Source organism: Moschus berezovskii, chromosome 9 (genome assembly GCF_049115385.1).
Source record: "Moschus berezovskii isolate FMDL1 chromosome 9, NW_MosBer_1.0, whole genome shotgun sequence".
NCBI classification, from domain to species: Eukaryota; Metazoa; Chordata; class Mammalia; order Artiodactyla; family Moschidae; genus Moschus; species Moschus berezovskii.
This window is the reverse complement of record NC_142468.1, coordinates 42101367-42121493: the sequence shown is the minus strand read 5'-3', so window position 1 is coordinate 42121493 and position 20127 is coordinate 42101367. Positions and strand designations below refer to the sequence as shown.

Genomic DNA, 20127 nt, shown 5'->3' with positions numbered 1-20127 from the left:
CCAGTGTCAGAGCTCTATGGCCAAAGGGCAGAGTGTCTTGAAAATGATTTAGGCTGACCATAGTTATGAGTGACTCCAATTTCAAAATGTTATCTATGGGGAAGAGAAAAAAGGAAGTTTGTGATGAGGTTGTAAAACTTGCATTTCTCTTGATTTTGTCTTGGATTCTTTTGTTGTTATTGTTGTTTGTTTCATGGTTATGTATGATGAGAAAGACACACCTCTATTGCCTCGTTTTTGAGAGTCTACATGGATTCTTTCTACTTTCCTGTGATTTTTCTTTTCTCATGGAGGCCCGGATAGACAGGCATAGGTCAGGGTGACTAACACAACCTGACATGACACAGCAGCTGAAAAATTTTAAAAACAGCAATTAGTCCCATATGTGGAATGAAATGAACTTTTTTCCTTGCTAAAATAAAGAGGAACACTACAACCCCCACCCAAGAGCTTGCTTTCCAAATGATGACTGCATCCTTTGGCCTCTCTCTGGTCCAGACCCACTGTTAATAACTTATCTGACCTCAGCAGCATATTTTGGTATACAAGTGGCCCCAGAGCAAAACAGCCCCCGAAAGGTAAATTTCCCCCTCCCCATTTTATTTCTCTTATAAGGAAAGCTTAGAATTTTTTTTTTTCAATATCCCTGGCTTGGAAAGTTATTTCTTCTAAATAGAGACACAGTGTGTGTGAGTTTCTTGACTAATGCTCCCCCTTTTTGGCATCAGCAAGTGAGTGCCTTTCTTTGGGTTAACTTGATGGTGAGTATTTTTCCAAAAAGAGTGCAGAGAACACAATGCTCTCCCTTAAGCAAACTGGGAAGGGCCAATATGTTTGAGACAGATGCAGCAAATGATGAACGAATGAACATGAGCATCTTCCAGCTCTCTCCAACCCAAGCTGGAACCACCAAGGCTTTGACAGGGTAGCTCGAGACCATTGCTGAGTTAGAACTAGATACATTCTTGGGACATTTCAGCACCTCTCAAAAGAAACTCTTTTGATTGGCCCCACATATTCCCCAGTGGTGGATTTTTTTTGTGTGCTTATCTTCAAGCTATTTCTTCTTTGCTAATTTGAAAGATCAGACTTCTGTTTCTTTTCCTAATTCCAGCCATCTGGTCTAGAGTGAGTGAAGTCGCTCAGTCGTGTCCGACTCTTTGTGACCCCATGGACTGTAGCCTACCAGGCTCCTCCATCCATGGGATTTTCCAGGCAAGAGTACTGGAGTGGGTTGCCATTTCCTTCTCCAGGGGATCTTCCTGACCCAGGGATTGAACCCAGGTCTCCCGCATTGCGGGTAGATGCTTTACCATCTGAGCCACCAGGGATTAAATGACTCCGAGGAGACTTAGTGCTTCCCTGGTAGCTCAGATGGTACGGCAGGCTGTAGCCGTGGGATCACAAAGAATCAGACATGACTGGGTGACTAACACTTTCACTTTCTTTCACTTGGGAGCCTTACCTGAGATGTCTGTGGTACCCAAACTTGTCTCTAAGAACTCCCACAAACTCCCTGTCTTTACAACTCAAACATTACTCCCTGGGACTGATAGAGAGGCAATAATATCTTTGTTAATGGATGAGCTCTGTCTGGTTGCTTTTTAAACATCCTAGAAATTCTATATGAGTTATTTAGAAGGAAACTAGTTTTCTACTTACTAAGTTCAAAATGGCCTTTTCAGTTGTGGGAATATGACTCCCTGAATGGAATAAAGTAGAATTGTGCTATGCAGATGTATTAACTTCGTGCTTTCTTTTTTTCTTCATAGATATAGATGAATGTGAAGTGTTCCCAGGAGTCTGCAAGAATGGTTTGTGTGTTAACTCCAAGGGATCATTTAAGTGTCAGTGTCCCAGTGGGATGACTTTGGATGCCACAGGGAGGATTTGCCTAGGTAAATACTGAGCTCATTACTTTTCTAATGAACATTTCTTAACAATTATTCAGAACTCATAGAGCTGAATATTCAGTTCCAAGTACAGACACGTACACATCCCAAATTCAGCATTTCTATTAGCATTCATAGTAGTTTCCTTGACAAATAGCCTTCCTGACTCAGCTCTTTATTCCTTATAAAGAATAGGGAACCTGACAGTTCTTTAATGATATGTAATTATTCATTAAGCTGCTACCATCACAGTTATTATTCTAGAGCTCTTAAGTCTGTCCTCCATATGCCATGGATGTAGAATTCTAGGAGATCAGTAAGGAGAACATTTTTGCTTAATTGGAAACTGTAGCCTTAGCCTGCTAGGCAGGCCTGCCTTTAGCCAGAAAGACAGGTCTTTTCAGGAAACTCCTGTGGGTGTCAGCAGTAAAGACTGTAACGGCCTGAGTAGTGAACCTGAGGGAACAAGGGCTGTTGTCACCGTCAGCCGTGGTGCGACTCTCCATGACAACTGCTAGAACCCACGTGACAATGAAGTGGAAGAGACTGGACACAAAACTTTGATTTTTAGAAACCTGCCCTGTGGACTCATTGGAGGCAGATTTGAGATCCCACAGTCATGCATGTGGAGTCTTGGACTTTTTCTGGTGTTACTGTTATGGCTTCTGATGCCCAGGAATAACATCCTTTGGATCACTGGTTTTGGAGTCCATGACTCTGGAAATGATGCTCAGCCACATTGTGTATCTGAAACCGTGTATCTAACCCTGAAGAAGATCTTTAGTGAAAGGCCAGTGTAGGTGGTTGAAAGAGTGGTGTGCATTTAAGAGATACAGTTCCTTTATGAATTAGGGTTCAGTTCAGTTCAGTTCAGTTCAGTTGCTCAGTCGTGTCCGACTCTCCGCGACCCCATGAATCACAGCACGCCAGGCCTCCCTGTCCATCACCAACTCCCGGAGTACACTCAAACTCATGTCCACAGAGTCGGTGATGCCATCCAGCCATCTCATTCTCCATCGTCCCCTTCTCCTCCTGCCCCCAACCTTTCCCAGCATCAGAGTCTTTTCCAGTGAGTCAACTCGTTGCATGAGGTGGCCAAAGTATTGCAGTTTCAGCTTTAGCATCAGTCCCTCCAATGAACATGTGAAACTTTATGGTTTATAATGTAAGCAATGCAGAATATAAAAGCTGGAATTTATAACTATGGATGTCAGTTAATCCCATTTTGAGCCTTTGCTTCTTTGTTTAGGAGGATTCGGCATTTAATGAGAACCTTTTTCCATGTTCTTAAGTCGAAAGATGCTTCAGTGTTTAGTCTAGGATTCATTTTTGAAATTAACCATCTTAATAGAGGCAACCCAAATGTGGAATTTCACAGAAGGCTTCCATAGCTTTCTAACATTAAAGGAAGCCCACATTCCCACATGTATGCAGAAGAATGTGCACATAAGCACATGTTGAGGTGAAAGAAATACTTGAGAAGAGGAGTCAATGACTCTTCTTTGCTGCTTTCCCTCTCTGATCACAAGGAGGGCAGTCCTCATTTCAGAGTTCACCATTCCACCTCTCCAAAAATGAAGTGGATCAGAGGAAACGGTGCTGGATCCAGCTGAGATGTTTTCCATCAGTAAGGACTGTAGCTGGCTTTCAACTAGAGCGATGTCAAGACATCATAGAGTACATGCACTGGTAATTAGCCTGGTTGGATAATGAAGAATACATTTCCCAAAAGAGCATTGCAGGATTTCTCCGAATACTGCTGCTTCTGGGGAATTATCAGAAAATGCGTTGAAAGGATTCTTGCCACAAGAGGAGATGCAAAAAATATGAGCTGCCAGCAAGACTTTATGAAGCAGGAAAACCCACCACAAAGCCTTTGAGGAAAAAAAATTTGAGTTTCAGTTAATAGGTTTATAGTAAATCACTATGTGTATTCCACTTGGCCTAACACAACGCTGGCAGTTTGAGGCAGTGAAAACAGAGTAGCTCTCCTCAACCTGCCTCTGTTTGCTCCTTCCGGCAGATATCCGCCTGGAAACCTGCTTCCTGAGGTACGAGGATGAGGAGTGTACCCTGCCCGTGGTTGGGCGCCACCGCATGGATGCCTGCTGCTGCTCAGTCGGGGCAGCCTGGGGTACCGAGGAGTGCGAGGAGTGTCCTATGAGAAACACACCTGAGTACGAGGAGCTCTGTCCCAGAGGACCCGGATTCGCCACAAAAGAAATTACAAATGGCAAACGTTTTTTCAAAGGTACAATGGTTTCAGTGGTTGATTGCTCTTCTTTTAGGTCAATAAGATGCCTTTTCAGGAGCACAGAGTTCTGCTAACAGAATTACAATAAATGTCATCAATGTGGTCATCCCTGGATCGTCATCTCAGGATGCCTTCTTTGGTTTCTGAATTTTGCAAGGCAAAATATTCACTCCATTATGAAATTTCTTTTTCTACATCTCGGGGCTTCCTGTGGTCACTTTCCTCTCCCATCTAGTCACTATTAAGTATTACAGTAGATTTTGATACTATCCCAAAGCTAAGCATAAATGAAAGAAAAAGCTTGGGAAATGTTTATGCCGTCTGCTGAGGCCCTAGAGATGGCCTTTATCTTGTCATCTCTGGTTCATGTATTTGCAATATTCATTTGAGGTATTCATGTCACCGTGGTCCATCTGAGTATAGATAATAGTGTGAGAAACCCAGTGGCAGATCCTCCTTGTCCAAATGCGCTGAAATTCATTCTTAAGTCACTCCAGTGACTTAAGATATTTCAAATTTTATCTTCTTTTGCTAAACATAAAGCCCATGATAAAAAGGAAGTCACAGATTTAATCTATTTCCAAAATTGAGTTACCATTTTATGTACCATGATACAAGAACATGTTTACTTCAGCACGTGGAAAAAATCATAATTGGTTACTCAAAATTCCAGTTATTCAGGGATGCCCAACTTTAGCTCCCAACGTAGAATTTTATGCCGCTTTTCCATTGTGTCTGAGCCTACTTGTTACACTTCACAATTAAATGAACTTATAAAAATGGGAAGTGAGTATATAAATATTACCATCCTTAATTAAAAAGTGTAGACTTTTTTTCCTACTGAGCATTTGGTTCAAGAAGTCCTGGCAATAAAGTTGTGCCATCTAGAGAAACAGTTTCTAGGTGGCCTTCTTACATGTCTCTCAAGTAAATTCAGAGAAAGTTAGGTGATTTGAATTCAAAGGTTGTGGTGGTCCATTGCCAGAGAAGGACTAGATGTTCCTGAGATTTAATCTGCCAGTTCTGTCTCTCATAACATTTGGTAGAAATGAACTTGATTTCTTTTCTTTTTTTTGAACTTGATTTCTTAAGCTCTAGGTCTTGCTTTAGAAAGGCCCCTGTAAAGGGAAACTCAAATCACATGTTACAATTGCAGTCCTCACATACATAAGAAATACTTGTACACTTTAATTGTATTAATGAAACCTTCATATTAATTGAGAAAATATTTTAAATCAGTAATCCTTATTTAGAATGTGTTTTAAATAGTATACAGCATTTATAAATAATTTAAGTTACAAATGACATCTCTTTGGAAATTATTTTTAGTTATAAGAAAAGTATCAGGAAGCATAGACACTAGTGACTTTAGAATTTTTATTCATCCATTCAGCAAATAGTTCAGTGTTTTGTATGTATCAGATAGTGTTCTGGGCTTTAGAAGGCCAAATAAACCCACTCTTTACTTCTTTAATAACAATTCTAAAATGGAGACGTTTAGAAGTCTAAAACTGTTTACAAAGTCCTATTTCTGATAGTCATCACATTTTTGAAAAGCGTATGACCAAGACCTTAAATCAAGCCCTTCTGTCTCCCTGGGTTTCACGTGGGGTGTCTGTTCCTCCTAATGGATCACTTATGGATTTGTCCCATGCTTAATTTTTCTTGAAGACATCAACGAGTGTAAGATGATTCCCAACCTGTGCACCCACGGCAAGTGCAGGAACACCATTGGCAGCTTCAAGTGCAGGTGTGACAGTGGCTTTGCTCTGGATTCTGAAGAAAGGAACTGCACAGGTCAGTGAGGGGGCTCACCTTGGAGGGACACCCTTGGGCACTCTTAGTCTTTAACGTGTGGCCATAAGAAGTAAAGCTGTTCTGATGCTCACCTGCTGCCACTTACCACTTTTGCGCAGACATCGACGAATGTCGCATATCCCCTGACCTCTGTGGCCGAGGCCAGTGTGTGAACACCCCCGGGGACTTTGAGTGCAAGTGCGATGAAGGCTATGAAAGTGGATTCATGATGATGAAGAACTGCATGGGTGAGTGCGTGACCATTGGATCAGCCCAGGGAAGAAACAAGCCAAGATGCTTGGGTGACTCATTGCCTGTGTGGGTTCTCCCTGCTCCCCCAGTGCGCTGGTCTCCTGACCAGTGAGTCAGGCATTGGTCTGTGGCAAGGGGAGACTGACATAGGAAGGAATGAGGGAATTCGTGCTGTGGGGTGGTGGGTGGTCTGTAGGTCCCTGAGACGTGACCTGGAATAGACACCCTGGGGAAGAAAGAACAATTCAAACACAAGCTATGTTTTAGGAGTCACATTCTAGAGTTTCTATTCATCATTTCTCTAAAAGGAGATTGATTAAGATAGTTGCATTAGATCAGGTTCCCTAGCAACAGGCCTGAGATGGGGATATTTTTTGAGTGCTTTTAGGAGAAAGCTGTAAGAAAGGGAGGGAAGCAGCTTAGGGCAGGGGAGGAATAGAAGCAAAGTGTTAGGTTGGATTTTGGCTTTAGCCTGATCCCATAAGGGCCTTGGAGTGTGAACAGCACCCAAGAGTTGTCCCAACTCAAGGCCAGGAAGCTGAGATTTTATATTCCCATGTCAGTTCAGCTATGAGCAGCCCCCAGCATGGGAGGGGGTATAATTTCTCACCTCCCAGCCATTTCTGAGTGAGGTGGGTAGCAGTTCTCCAAGAAGGGAGCCTGTGAGCCACTCGCAGCCAGGACTCCCAGCAACTGGGTGCTGAATGCCCTGATCAGGTCATGGGGGTCCGGGGCAGGACACCTCCCGCATCATCAACAGGGGTCATTTCCATGTTGCAGATATTGACGAGTGTCAGAGAGATCCACTGTTGTGCAGAGGAGGCGTGTGCCTGAACACTGAGGGAAGTTACCGCTGTGAATGTCCTGCTGGCCATCAACTGGCCCCCAACATCTCGGCGTGTATAGGTAAGGAGGAAGACCACGGACCGGTGGCTGGTCGTTCGGCCCACATCTTAGTCAGAGTCAGAGGCTGATGGCTGCTTGTTTGCTACTCTTATTTTCTAAACAGACATCAACGAGTGTGAACTGAGCGCACACCTCTGCCCCCATGGCCGCTGCGTGAACCTCATAGGAAAGTACCAGTGTGCCTGCAACCCTGGCTACCACTCAACCCCTGACAGGCTCTTTTGTGTTGGTAAGTTCTGTAGCTTATGCTATTTCTTATTTTCTTCAGTTTCTTTTCAAAGCACTCAAGCCATGTTCCATCTCCATCACTAGTTGCTTTTACTTAATGTTTCCAGTTTTCCTGGAAGTAAAAGTCAGTCTTCTCACGGTGGCTTGCGGTCTTTGGATCTGGCCTCCCTCATCTGTTTAAAGAACCAGTTCAGTGAAGACTGTAGAATGTTTCAGCTCCAGCAAGTACCGTTTGACCCACGCTGCTCTGACCAGTGAACGGTAGCATATGCTTTGTTTCTGCATGTGCACACCCAGGCACATCAGCAAGTGATTACCAACTGCCTGAAATAACTGCAGCCTGATGAGTGCTGGGAGGAAGACAAAAGGCACAGGGTGTGATCTCCGCCCTTAGGTGGTTTGGAGCAGCTCAGATTCCAAAGAATAATTATTGGGAAGAAGACCGTAGTACGTTTATAGCTCACAGAGCAATAGAAACCAGGTCTGGCACTCGTTAAAAATGGAGTTTTGTGGGACAGGCATTTTGCTTTGTGGCTGGCCCTGGGGAGGTTTAGTTGTTCGGGGAAGAGTGGCACAGAAAGCCCTGTGGCTTTATCGTGCTCAGAGTCTAAGTGAAACCTTGTAGAAGACCTCCCGTTTTTGCCTGCATTGGGGTATACCCCATGCGGAACTGCCAATTCTCACATGGTTTACACCCCAAATCATAAATCAGCCCAGATTCTTTTGACACATGGCCCCGAGCAACTCAGAACTCCAACTGAGGCCCTTGAAGGGAATTGGAACTTCAGCCAAACTGAGTGTCAAGTTTGTAACGGAATCTGTGACCCAGAGAATTTCACCCACATGCCCATTGTTGTCACTGAGGTGTGTCCTGGCACCCAGTACTTCTCCTGCATTGCATATGGCACACCATATATTGTATCATTAATCATTCATCTAACTCCCCAACTACAGTGTAAGTGTTATAAAAGCAGTCAGTATGTCCATCACATTCACTGTTAGGGTCTCATCTCTAGCACACAGTTCAGTTCATCTCAGTTCAGTCGCTCAGTCATGTCTGACTTTTTTCATCCCCATAGACTGCAGCATACCAGGCTTCCCCGTCCATCACCAACTCCCAGAGCTTACTCAAACTCATGTCCATTGAGTCGGTGATGCCATCCAGCCATCTCATCCTCTATCATCCCCTTCTCCTCCCGCCTTCAATATTTCCCAGCATCAGGGTCTTTTCCAATGAGTTAGTTCTTCAAATCTGGTGGCGAAAGTATTGGAGTTTCAGCTTCAGTCTTTCCAATGAATATTCAGGACTGATTTCCTTTAGGATGGACTGGTTGGATATCCTTGCAGTCCAAGGGACTCTCAAGAGTCTTCTCCAACACCACAGTTCAGAAGCATCAATTCTTTGGTGCTCAACTTTCTTTATAGTTCAACTCTCACATCCATACATGACTATTGGAAAAGCCATAGCTTAACTAGATGGACCGTTGTTGGCAAAGTAATGTCTCTGCTTTTTAATATGCTGTCTAGGTTGGTCATACTTTTCTTCCAAGGAGCAAGCGTCTTTTAATTTCATGGCTGCCGTCACCAACTGCAGTGATTTGGGAGCCCAAGAAAATAAAGTCTGTCACTGTTTTCATTGTTTCCCCATCTATTTCCATGAAGTGATGGGATTGGATGCCATGATCTTAGTTTTCTGAATGTTGAGTTTTAAGCCAACTTTTTCACTCTCCTCTTTCACTTTCATCAAGGGGCTCTGTAGTTCTTCACTTTCTGCCATAGGGTGGTGTCATCTGCATATCTGACGTTATTGATATTTCTCCCAGCAATCTTGATTCCAGCTTGTGCTTCATCCAGCCCTGCATTTCACATGATGCATATAAGTTAAATAAGCATGGTGACAGTATTCAACCTTGACATACTCCTTTCCCAGTTTGGAACCAGTCTGTTGTTCCATGTCCAGTTCTAACTGTTACTTCTTCACCTGCATCCAGATTTCTTAGGAGGCAGGTCAGGTGGTCTGGCATTCCTGTCTCTTTAAGAATTCCCCACAGTTTGTTGTGATCCACACAGTCAAAGGCTTTGGCATAGTCAATGAAGCAGAAGTAGATGTTTTTCTGGAATTCTTTAGCACACTGTAAGTGTGCAGTTAATATTTGTTGAAGGAGCCAAATGATACAGTGACTTGCAGTTGCCCTGAAATGCTCTTATTATTTTGTTTTGTTTTACTTGACCCATACATACCTGAGAAATTCAAACATGGGCCATCATCATGTAGAGGAAGGTAATATTATTTTCCTTTTTCTTAGACATTGATGAATGCAGCATAATGAACGGTGGCTGTGAGACCTTCTGCACAAACTCTGAAGGTAGCTACGAATGTAGCTGTCAGCCAGGATTTGCACTGATGCCTGACCAGAGGTCCTGCACAGGTAAGTAGGTTTTAACGTCCTGGGAACTCTCTCAATAATGGGTCCCTACGTGGAGTGGTTCAGGGCCTGGGCTTTGGAGTCAGACAGTCCTGAGTTCCAGTCTTTGTTTTGTCACGTGGTTTAGCTGTATGTCCTTGATGAAGATCCTTGACATCTGATCCCTCATCTACAAAATGGGGTTCAGATTGCCTGTATGGAAGAAAATGTACAGCATTTAGCATAGTACCTGGCACATGCTCAGTAAGTGCAATATAAAATAGATTTTCTTCATTGATTAGAATTTTGAAGAATCTGATCCTATGGCCTATTTCAGTGCTACTCAGGGTATGTTCCCTGGACCAACATCAGCATCACCGAGAATATGTTAGAAATGCAAAGTCTCAGCCCTCCCTCTGCACCTACACCTAGTGAATCAGAAACCCCTGTGGGTGGATCTCAGTAATCTTTTCTCTCAAGCCTTCCAAGTGATTTTGGATGCATGCTAAAATTTGAGAACTGCTGATATACTTCCTGCTGTATCACCTGGGCTAGAAGAGCCATGTAGTCAGAGATGGGAAATGAAGTGGGTAATATAAGTTTTAGTTTTGGCTCAGGTTAAGAAGAAAACTTAGGTTTAGGAACCAAAATTATGTTATTGGACCTAGTAAAATCTCCCTTAAAATCACTAGGTATAAATTTGGCTATAAAAAATAAAATTTGAAAATAGGTATTATGCTAAAAGTACGTCTAAGTAGATAGGCTTATTTTCAGCATTTTTTATCTTAAAATATCTATGAAACAGCAAATAAGAGACTTAGGCATTTAAATTTGAAAGTTAGAAAAATAAGATTCATGATCTTTCAAATGATAAATTTATATCAGAGATAAAAGTGCTAAGTAAATGATGGTCTTTTAAGAGCATGTGGACCTCCATCCTGAACTGTATGTTGTCGATCTTGAAAATGATTCTCTCTTGTTTTACCCAACATAACCTGATGGGATAATTTATGCAAAGCATTATTTGGATTTCAGAGCATATAGTCCTATGTGAGCAGGCTGAGTGTAGTTGCCTTGGGTCAGTTAACTTTTTCATCACTGATTAATGGAACCCTTATCAACAACATGTCATTGTTGGCTTTATTCTCCGTAGACATTGATGAGTGTGAAGATAACCCCAATATCTGTGATGGCGGTCAGTGTACAAACATACCTGGAGAGTACAGGTGCTTGTGTTATGATGGATTCATGGCATCTGAAGACATGAAGACTTGTGTAGGTAAGCAAAGAAGACAGGATTTTCTGATTTGCTGGTTATTCACAAGTGCTATTGTATTACATGGACTTGTTTCAGTAGTGAATATATCCGATGGGAAAAGTAAAAATATTTAGGAGCATAGTACTAATAGTGTTCCAAAGTTAGCATTCCAAGAAGCATCTTTCTTGTAACTGTGCTGTGATGCTCTTGTCAGTATGTTATATGGACTGAGCTAACACTTGGTCAACTCCAGAGGGACATTTCTTTTATGTCTGTGCATTATTTTTGGCCATTTAACCCTCCTTTTGCTCTACCAAAACTCTAGTTTGGCTTTTCAAATGTCTGCAAGGCAGCAAAATTGACTTCTGACAAGAATGCAATACATTCTAGAATTGATTGTTTTGAAGAGTTTCTATTACTGTCTTCAATTCCGTCAGACCTTTTAATGCAATGTCTAATCTGCCTTTAATTCCATTCAGTATATTTTTAATCTCAGACATTGTAGTTTTCACCTCTAAAAGTTTGATTGGGTCTTTTTCTGGTATCTTCAGTGTCTCTACCTAATATGCCCAGTCATTTCTCTAGCTTTTTAAATGCAGAGAATACAGTTACAATAACAGTTTTCAGGTCCTTGTCAACTAATTCTATTACCTATGTCAATTCTAGTCCATTTCAATAAATCGACTTTCCTTTTTATTATGGGTCGTATTTTCCTCTGTCATTGAATGCCTGGTAACTTTGATTGGATGCTGGTGGTGGTTTAGTCCCTAAGTCATGTCCAACTCTTTGAGATTGCATGGGACTGTAGCCTGCCAGGCCTCTCTGTCCATGGAATTTGCCAGGCAAGAATACTGGAGTGGGTTGCCATTTCCTTCTCCAGGGATTAGATGCTAGACATTGTAAATTTTGCCTTACTAGGTCCTGAATATATTTGAATTCCTAGAAAAATTTCTGAGCTTTGTTTTGAAACATAGGTAAATTATCTGGAAACAGACAGGTCCTTTCAAAGTCTTGCTTTGAAGCAGCAGTTGGGTTGGGCTCATTTTCTCTATTGCCAAGGCAAGATCCTCCTGGGTACTCTCTTCACTTCCCTGTAGATGATGAGGTTTTCCAGTCTGGCTGGTAAGAACAAGTACAATTCTGCACCTTCTGGGAACTCTGATGATTATTCCCTCTAATTCTTTTGGATGATGCTTCCTCCAAATTTAAGAGTTTCCTTACATAAATATACTGGTCACTACTCATCTGGGTATTGTTTGAGTCCCTCTGCAGATCACTGTAGTTCTGTGTGTGTGTATGTGTACATCTCTTTTCTGTCCTTTACTTGGCACTATGAACTCTGGCTACCTTGGCCTTCCACCTTCACCTCTCCAACTCATGGACATTTCCTGGTTCCATCTGCCATACCCTTCCCTGCTATTTCTTTAAAACTCCCTGCACAGTAATCTGGGGCATTTGTAGAATCCACCTAGTTTCTTTCTCTCATTGATCACTGTCTTTGTTATCTATATTGTCCTTTTTTGTTGTTTTTATTTTAAATGAGAAGGTAAATTTGGTTCCTATTACTCCATCATGGTCAGAAACAAGAGTCTAGAATTGTAAATATTTAAATTATATCACATTTGTATCTTTTGAAAATGCTTACCAAATGTTTGTGAAGTCCTCAAAATTAAAGTCTTGTCATTCAAAATAAAGAAATGAATGTCATAAAAAATGATAATTTTTAATTGGGGAAAATTGTGGAGTTTGTAACCATCTGCCCTTAGACTATTAGTTCATCAATCTTTTCTTTCAAAATATGGAACTAAAATGTTAGCATCATACAGTCGGCATTAAAACTTTCATCTTGCAACAGAATGTGCTGTTTTAAAAAGTTTTCCAGACTGTCAGAGAAACAGGCTCTGGTTGAGGACCAGACCTAGAGTGAATCAGTTTATTTGATTACTTGACCTCCTTCTTGTGGTCCAGATAAAAAGCCAGTCTGCAGGGTTAGCCTTCAATGTAGAGACCATTGAGCTATGTAATTGTTATGTAGTTGAGCTATGTAATTATACTTTTATTTGCATGAAAACATTTCATCTTTTCTATTTATTTGTCATAGTTGCTTTATCTCAGGGAGAATCTGTCAGTGATATCCAACAGATGGTTACATGTATTAATAATATCTGTATTTTACAGATGTCAATGAATGTGATCTGAATCCAAATATCTGCCTAAGTGGAACCTGTGAAAACACCAAAGGCTCATTTATCTGCCACTGTGATATGGGCTATTCAGGCAAAAAAGGAAAAACAGGCTGTACAGGTATGTTTCTTCCAACTGAACAATAAAACCTTTAGTGGTTAAGAGATTGCTACCATAATTATAGATTAATAAATGTTTTAAAAACTATTAATATTTTAATTGCACAATAAAGCATTTTTCATTATACTGCATTTTTCATTAACTTAGCACTGTACTTTTTTGAAACTTGTCACATTTTAGATTGGATCTGAGGGTTTTTTTTCCCCTTTACCTACGAAGAAAGGCATATGAGAAAAATTGCCACCATAAATAACTCTATAAATATCAACATTTTATGAGGTTGAAAATAGCATTTTATGTCAAAGTAGTTAACATGATAATTACTAAGCATTCGTATCTCTTTATTAAAGCCAACTTTTCGCAATAGCCTCCATTGTCAACTCTTTCTTTAATGTTTTATAAGTGAAATTACTTTTTGAAGAAACACATCCTACAATTCATATATTTCATCAGTTCTCATCAGTCTTCAATTATTTTTAAATTAGTGTGCTTTTGATGCATTAAATTGCTTTAGCCCTATAGATTCCTGCAGATCTCATGAAGTGGTAATTAAACCATAAGTCTTGCTTGTTTAATAGCACAAAAGAAGGTCTTTTCACAATATTTGCAGGAGATTATTCAATTAAACAAAAAATGGAGGAAGTCACTCTGAATGAATAATGTTGTTTCTAAGTGTTAGTTGATTTTCAAACTTGAGGCAATGATGGAGTAGTATATGGAATAATAAAGTTTTACTGTGGTCACCTGTAGTAATAAAACAGATTATGGGATATAGCATAATTTAAGACACAATGAAGGAACTTCCCTAGTGGTCCAGTGGTTAAGAATCCACCTGGCAATGCAGGGGACACTGCTTCAATCCCTGATCCGGGAAGATCCCACATGCCATGGGGCAGCTCAGCCCATGCACCACAACTACTGAAGCCCATGCGCCCTGGAACCCGTGCTCTGCAACAAGAGAATCCACCGCCATGAGAAGCCTGCTCGCCTCAACTAGAGAGTCCCTGCTCTTGGCAACCAGAGAAAGCCGGTGTACAGTAAAGACCCAGCACAGCCAAAAATAAATAAATTTTAAAATAAAATAGAAAAACCACACATGACGGAGACCATGGTGGGCTTGAATTAGTTAACTGCATAATTTCTTTACAAATAGTAGACTTTAATTCAAAACTTTAATTTCAAAAGCCAGTTTGGTAAGCCATTGTGACTTAAGCATTAAAATACTTGCTGACTGGTGATGTTAATGGATGTTAGTCTTTTTCAAGAAAGTTTCCAATATATGTGCTATCATTTTAAACTGTTCAGTAATACAATTTCAAAAATATAGATATACAGATGTCACCAATAAGTGGCTGTTCATTCAAAACTGACAGATTTTAGCCAAGTTATAAAAAGAAGCATGTAGCTAGAATGCTTTCATGCTCACTATATTAGTCTTCATATGAAGCATGACTAGGGTTCCATTCTGTTACACAGCACAGAGTTTAAAATCTCTAGTCCTCATGTGTTCCCTGGGGTACAAATGATGCTTATATCAGCATGTGTGTGGTTCAAGATTTATTTTTAGCTTTTAGTAACAATTTAAGACTTAGGGTAAGGGGTGCTGGTCTGGTAATAACACAAAGGAAGGTATGACGATTCTGTATTTCATTTTACCTAGTAGAGGCTAATACTGTTGTTTGGCCAAGTTGAACTCACTGAAATTCAACCCAGAGAACCATGATACTATGAAGGGAGATGTTAATCCAATGGGACAGTCTTCATTCCCTATAAGAAAAAGATCTCTATTAGAGAATTTCATACTCTAAATTCCAGCTAAAGAGGCATGTGCAGAGGCTGTCTGTTTTAGATCTCTTACCATGAAGAAAACTTAAATTTTCATGCAACATTAATATCATGTTAGGTAAATAAGGTACAATGTATGTAATGTCCTTAGCACAGTGCTTGGCATATAGGATCTGGTCAGTAAATAGTAGTTATTGTGGTCATTATAAAATGAGTCACATAGACACAGTGTCTAGAGGCCATTTTAATTAAAAACATAACTTCTAGTCTAGCAGCATTCTTTGCTACTATCTACTAAGATGCTTGAAATCAGTTTAAAGAAGGAAAATCTTACTCTCTATATTAATAGGCTTGTTTTTTTGTAACTGAGTTTATACAGACACTAGGCTATAGTTACAAGAGCTGTGTACTCCACATTAAATGAGATGACCCCAGTTTTACATTAAGAACAGCAGTCTTTTGGTAAATCGCATAAACAGAAACATGGATTTAAAGTCCAAGAAATATTCTGTATCTTCCCTCAAGGGCCTGCATCCCCCTTCCCACTTCAAATTATAGCCTAAAATGATTTTTCAATTGCATAAAATTCAGCTAGTACTGAAGGGAGAAGAATTGAATTTCATGGCCCTTTTGATATCACAGTAGCATGGCATATGATATTCTCATGTAATGGAGTAGAATTCTGAATTTTATTCCTAGTTCTTTTACTGGTTCAGGAGCTTTGGGAAAATCACCAGGGTGCACCATGGTTATGCAAGTGTTCCCCCTGGGTTAGAAGCCCTGCAGTGGAGGATGAAGGAGAGGGTGCCTTAGGGCAGGAAGAAAAGAGGTTCTCTGTAAATCCTGCTATTAACAACCAAGGGTATCACATTGGATTGGAAATGACTTACACAAACAGGAATTGGCAGCAAGTTTGGTATACTTAAAAACAAGTTTTTAAATATCTGAGCCAAAATGTTTTTTTCTTAATCCCATCTAACTGGGACTCTTTTAGCCTACTATTAGTTTAAAATTAGTGTCATTTACACTTAGAGTACCATCAGGTTACCTTGGTGATAGTACGTCAAAGAAAAGTGTTTATAACGTCCCAGGCAACTAATGTAAATAGAGATATGTATCTTTCCTAATGGGATAAGAAGCCTCGCAACAGATCACAGTGAAGAACAAACCTGGAAGTATATTTTGATGATAGATAAAAGAAATATATGTACTTATATTTCTGTACATGTATAATATGTATATGTATATTTTTAAATGAGTACCTTGTAAAGGAGTCATAAAAATATGTATGCTATTTCATAGAGAGGAATTTTGTTTCATGAGAGCTTAAAAAATGTCCTCTGGGTTCCATTACAGCTTTGTCTAAATATTTCAGCTCCCCTGTCATTACTGATTGTTTCCATTTTAACAAATAAACATGTTTTTCCCCCCAATCACTTTAGCAGTGTTCAGAATCCACCCACTGACTTACATTCCCAGCCCACACAGATGTTAAGGGTTTCTTCTTGCTCCTTAAGCTTTGTTCAAATTGTGGATAAGGCTGAGGGGAACGTTTGATTTAATGAAAGGAGAAGAGACATTTTCTTGTAACCTAGAACATGGCTCTTCAATCCTTGGCTTATGGGCGCTGGATTACAGGTTTTTCTGTGGTCCACACATACAAGGGCTGTGTATTCTGATTCTCATTCGGATTCTTCTGATTCTCATCCTGCACAGTTGTGAGCAGACAACAGTTTGGAAGAAGGAAACATGGGTCTCTGCTAGGTGCCATCCTTGGTGGCTCCTAGCTTTCTCATGCTAATCTGTTAGAACCACCTCCTATCAATCAGGTGTTACTTAGTCAGTCAGCGAGTAAGGCATACAATTCTTTTGGAATATCAGTTATTCTATTTATTGGAGTATAGTTGCTTTACAGACATGCAATTAACATCAGGATTGTTTTCAGTTAAAATAGCATGAGTAATTCAATATTCTGTAATGGCCCATAGGAGAAAAGAATCTTAAAAAAAAGAGTGGATATATGTGTATGTGTAATTGATTCACTTTGCTGTCCACCTGAAACTAATACAATATTGTAAATCAACTATACTCCAATAAAAAATCCTTTTTTAACAGCGGGATTGCTGGGCAATTCCATTTCAGTCTTTCTGCTTTTCATAGGAGACATGTTGCTGTGGGTGTAGTCCATGAAGGAAAATCATGTACTTCAAAACCACCAGCCCTCAGTGAAAATTTGCCCTCATTTCCTTCCAGGCCCTTATCACTGCTAATTGTCCTCCACTGGCTGTTAGCCTGTGAAAACTCCGTGGGTGTTCAGTTAAATAATCTTGGCTCATATTTGGGTCCAAATTGAAAAATCCAAGTAGCCTTCACGTTTGGCCTCTCCATTCACTCTGAGGTCCTCTTCCCCATCGCCTCCCCACAGAGATTCCACAGTGTGCCAGCCCTGCTGGACTCGATGCCCAGAGACTGACCCCCACATGGCAGGAAGGCAAGCATTTGAGTGGGTGACACAGCCTCTCCCGACATGGCTGTCCAAGGAGGCCAGAGCAGTTCAGAGCACAAGTTCTTGCTCAAATGTCAGATTCAAGTGGAACCCCCCCAACCAGAACCTGGGCATGGGGTCTGCCCAGACCACACCCTTGCTCTTCACAAGAGCCACGCCAGCGGGACCTTGGAGTCTCTGTGAGGGAGCTTTGGTGGGGTGAAGGAGGTTGCAGTGTCAGCCCTAAATTTGAATTTCTTTGCTTTTCTTGGCTTGTGCTTAATCTTAAAAAGGAATTTTCTGTCTGGAGCAAACTTGTGGGGGAAAGAGAACATTTGTGCAGAAAGAGATGTTCTTGGCAAGCATGTGCTTTGTTTCCTTCATATTATTGAAGAGCAGAGTGTTTGAACATGGTGTTTTTGTTTGCTTCTTTCCCTTATGGCTCAGTTTCCCCTTCTGTTTGCTTTTACAATGAAGTACAGTCTTAGGTCCAGGTCTTCCATGGAAGCAATAATAGTTGGTATGTACACACACATACACACACACACATGCAGAAAACTTTTATTCAGCAATGCCTTTAGACTTTATGACTGAGTCTTTTTAATTCATTTGTTGTATACCAGTAGTATAAGCTATTGAGATAATGACTTACGCAGAGATTCACAAAATAGAATATGGGCTCCTGAGTTACTCTCTCTTCTTCTATTCCAAAGCCTACGATACATGGTCTCCTCTTGCAAACATAATTTCTTTTTGCCCCGAAAACATTGTGGTGAAACTGCAAATATCTTCTTGCATTAGAAATTTATGTTTGTATATTGTTAATGGTAAAAAAAAAAAAAGAAAGGAGACTCTCCTTTTTTAAAAAAAAATAGTTATTTTCTTAATAGAGATTAAATATGGAAGGTAAAAATCCCACATAGATTATCTTTGGTCATTAGAAAATTGAAAAAGAAAAGATAACAGAATTACTATATTGACAGGCTGTGGATCATCTCTGAAAATTGTACTTAGAAAAAATGAGTGAATATTTCTGTAAGTCTATTAATACTCAACCAAGATATCTGAAAGCAGACTTCTCATCAGGACTTAGAACAAAGTCCTGACGTGACCGAAGAAATCAGCTTGATATTAGGAAGCTGCGGCTGAAGGCAAAATATCAAACAGGGTATGGGAAACTGAGTTCCAGGTGCTTTGGGCTCTTCTCACTGACCTTGGGGCCCTGGCAAGTTCCCATACCTTTGGGGACCTCTGTTTCCTCCTCTGAGAAATTGGGGATTAGGAAAGGCATATCCTAAGTTCTTTGCACTTAGAAAATTCCTTGATTCTTTAACATCTGGAGGTTTCAACTCTTGGGCAATGAAAATTCATTGTTTTTGCCTAAATCAGAGATCAGGACACATAAAGGAGGGCCATTAAGGCAGGATACTGCAGGGAGTGATTATCTGAGGAAGAAAGTAGTGTCCGTGGCCCGGCCTGGGAGCCTAGAGTTCAGGCTTACTTTCTTGAATTCCCTGCTTATTTACCACTCTTATCCCTCGGCTGGCCCTCCTCCTCATTTCCTTGGAATGTGCCATGCTCAATTAGTCAGTTGGTTAAAGCTCCCAGTCACAAGTTTAAAGCTGCCTGGTATGTGCCTCCCTTGACCTGCCTTAATAACTCAGTAGGTTCATGTGGCTGCCAAGGTTACTTTAAAATTCACCTACACAATACATTGTCACTATAAGGACGTTCTTCCAGGCATGTTTTCATTTCACTTATTAGTGATACTGCAAAGTATTTTTGTAGGAAAAAATGGGATTATTGTATTTTGTGTTTGCTCTAGAAGCTATAAAGAAGCCAAACGATCTCAGGACCATTTCGGAACTGCAGATGGAGCATTTGGCAAATAGCATGCTTCCAAACACTTTCAAACCATTTAATTGGGCTTCTTAAGTAAACAAAAGGGTAAACATTAGTTGCTGCCCAGTTTTTTCATGCCACTATTCAAGTGATTGCTGAAAATTCTTGCAACATTTCATATGCCAAGATTCGCCTTCTTGACCTAAGTTTTGTGTTAAATGTTGGTTTCCATATAGAGTCATAGTATCCATCCATACCTAGGAGCTCTTGTTCTTAGTTAATGAAAAAGTTGATTATGAGGTTATAATGTCTTTCATTATATAATGGATTAATTTTGGGAAATAAAATTCTGGTACCAGTTCCAATTACAATCACCAACTCCTTGTCTTACTTTTCAACTCAAGTTCTGACAACCATCTACCTGGAGATAGTGTCAGATTCCACAGGTTAAGGGATCTGCTGCTGCTGCTAAGTCACTTCAGTCGTGTCCGACTCTGTGCGACCCCATAGACAGCAGCCCACCAGGCTCCCCCATCCCTGGGATTCTCCAGGCAAGAACACTGGAGTGGGTTGCCATTTCCTTCTCCAATGTGTGAAAGTGAAAAGTGAAAGTGAAGTCGCTCAGTCATGTCTGACTTGTAGCGACCCCATGGACTGCAGCCTACCAGGCTCCTCCGTCCATGGGATTTTCTAGGCAAGAGTACTGGAGTGGCTTGCCA

At 40.6% G+C, this 20127-nt stretch overlaps 1 protein-coding gene across 1 annotated transcript in view; it reads left to right on the top strand.

The window, feature by feature from the left end:
- FBN1 (fibrillin 1) overlaps positions 1-20127 on the top strand; it is a 272564-nt gene that overhangs the window by 174179 nt on the left and 78258 nt on the right. The window contains exons 24-32 of the mRNA XM_055436892.2: positions 1773-1898; positions 3916-4143; positions 5818-5943; positions 6063-6191; positions 6976-7101; positions 7205-7330; positions 9636-9758; positions 10888-11013; positions 13171-13296. Of these exons, the coding sequence (XP_055292867.1) occupies positions 1773-1898; positions 3916-4143; positions 5818-5943; positions 6063-6191; positions 6976-7101; positions 7205-7330; positions 9636-9758; positions 10888-11013; positions 13171-13296 (1236 nt within the window). The remainder of the gene's footprint in view (positions 1-1772; positions 1899-3915; positions 4144-5817; positions 5944-6062; positions 6192-6975; positions 7102-7204; positions 7331-9635; positions 9759-10887; positions 11014-13170; positions 13297-20127) is intronic.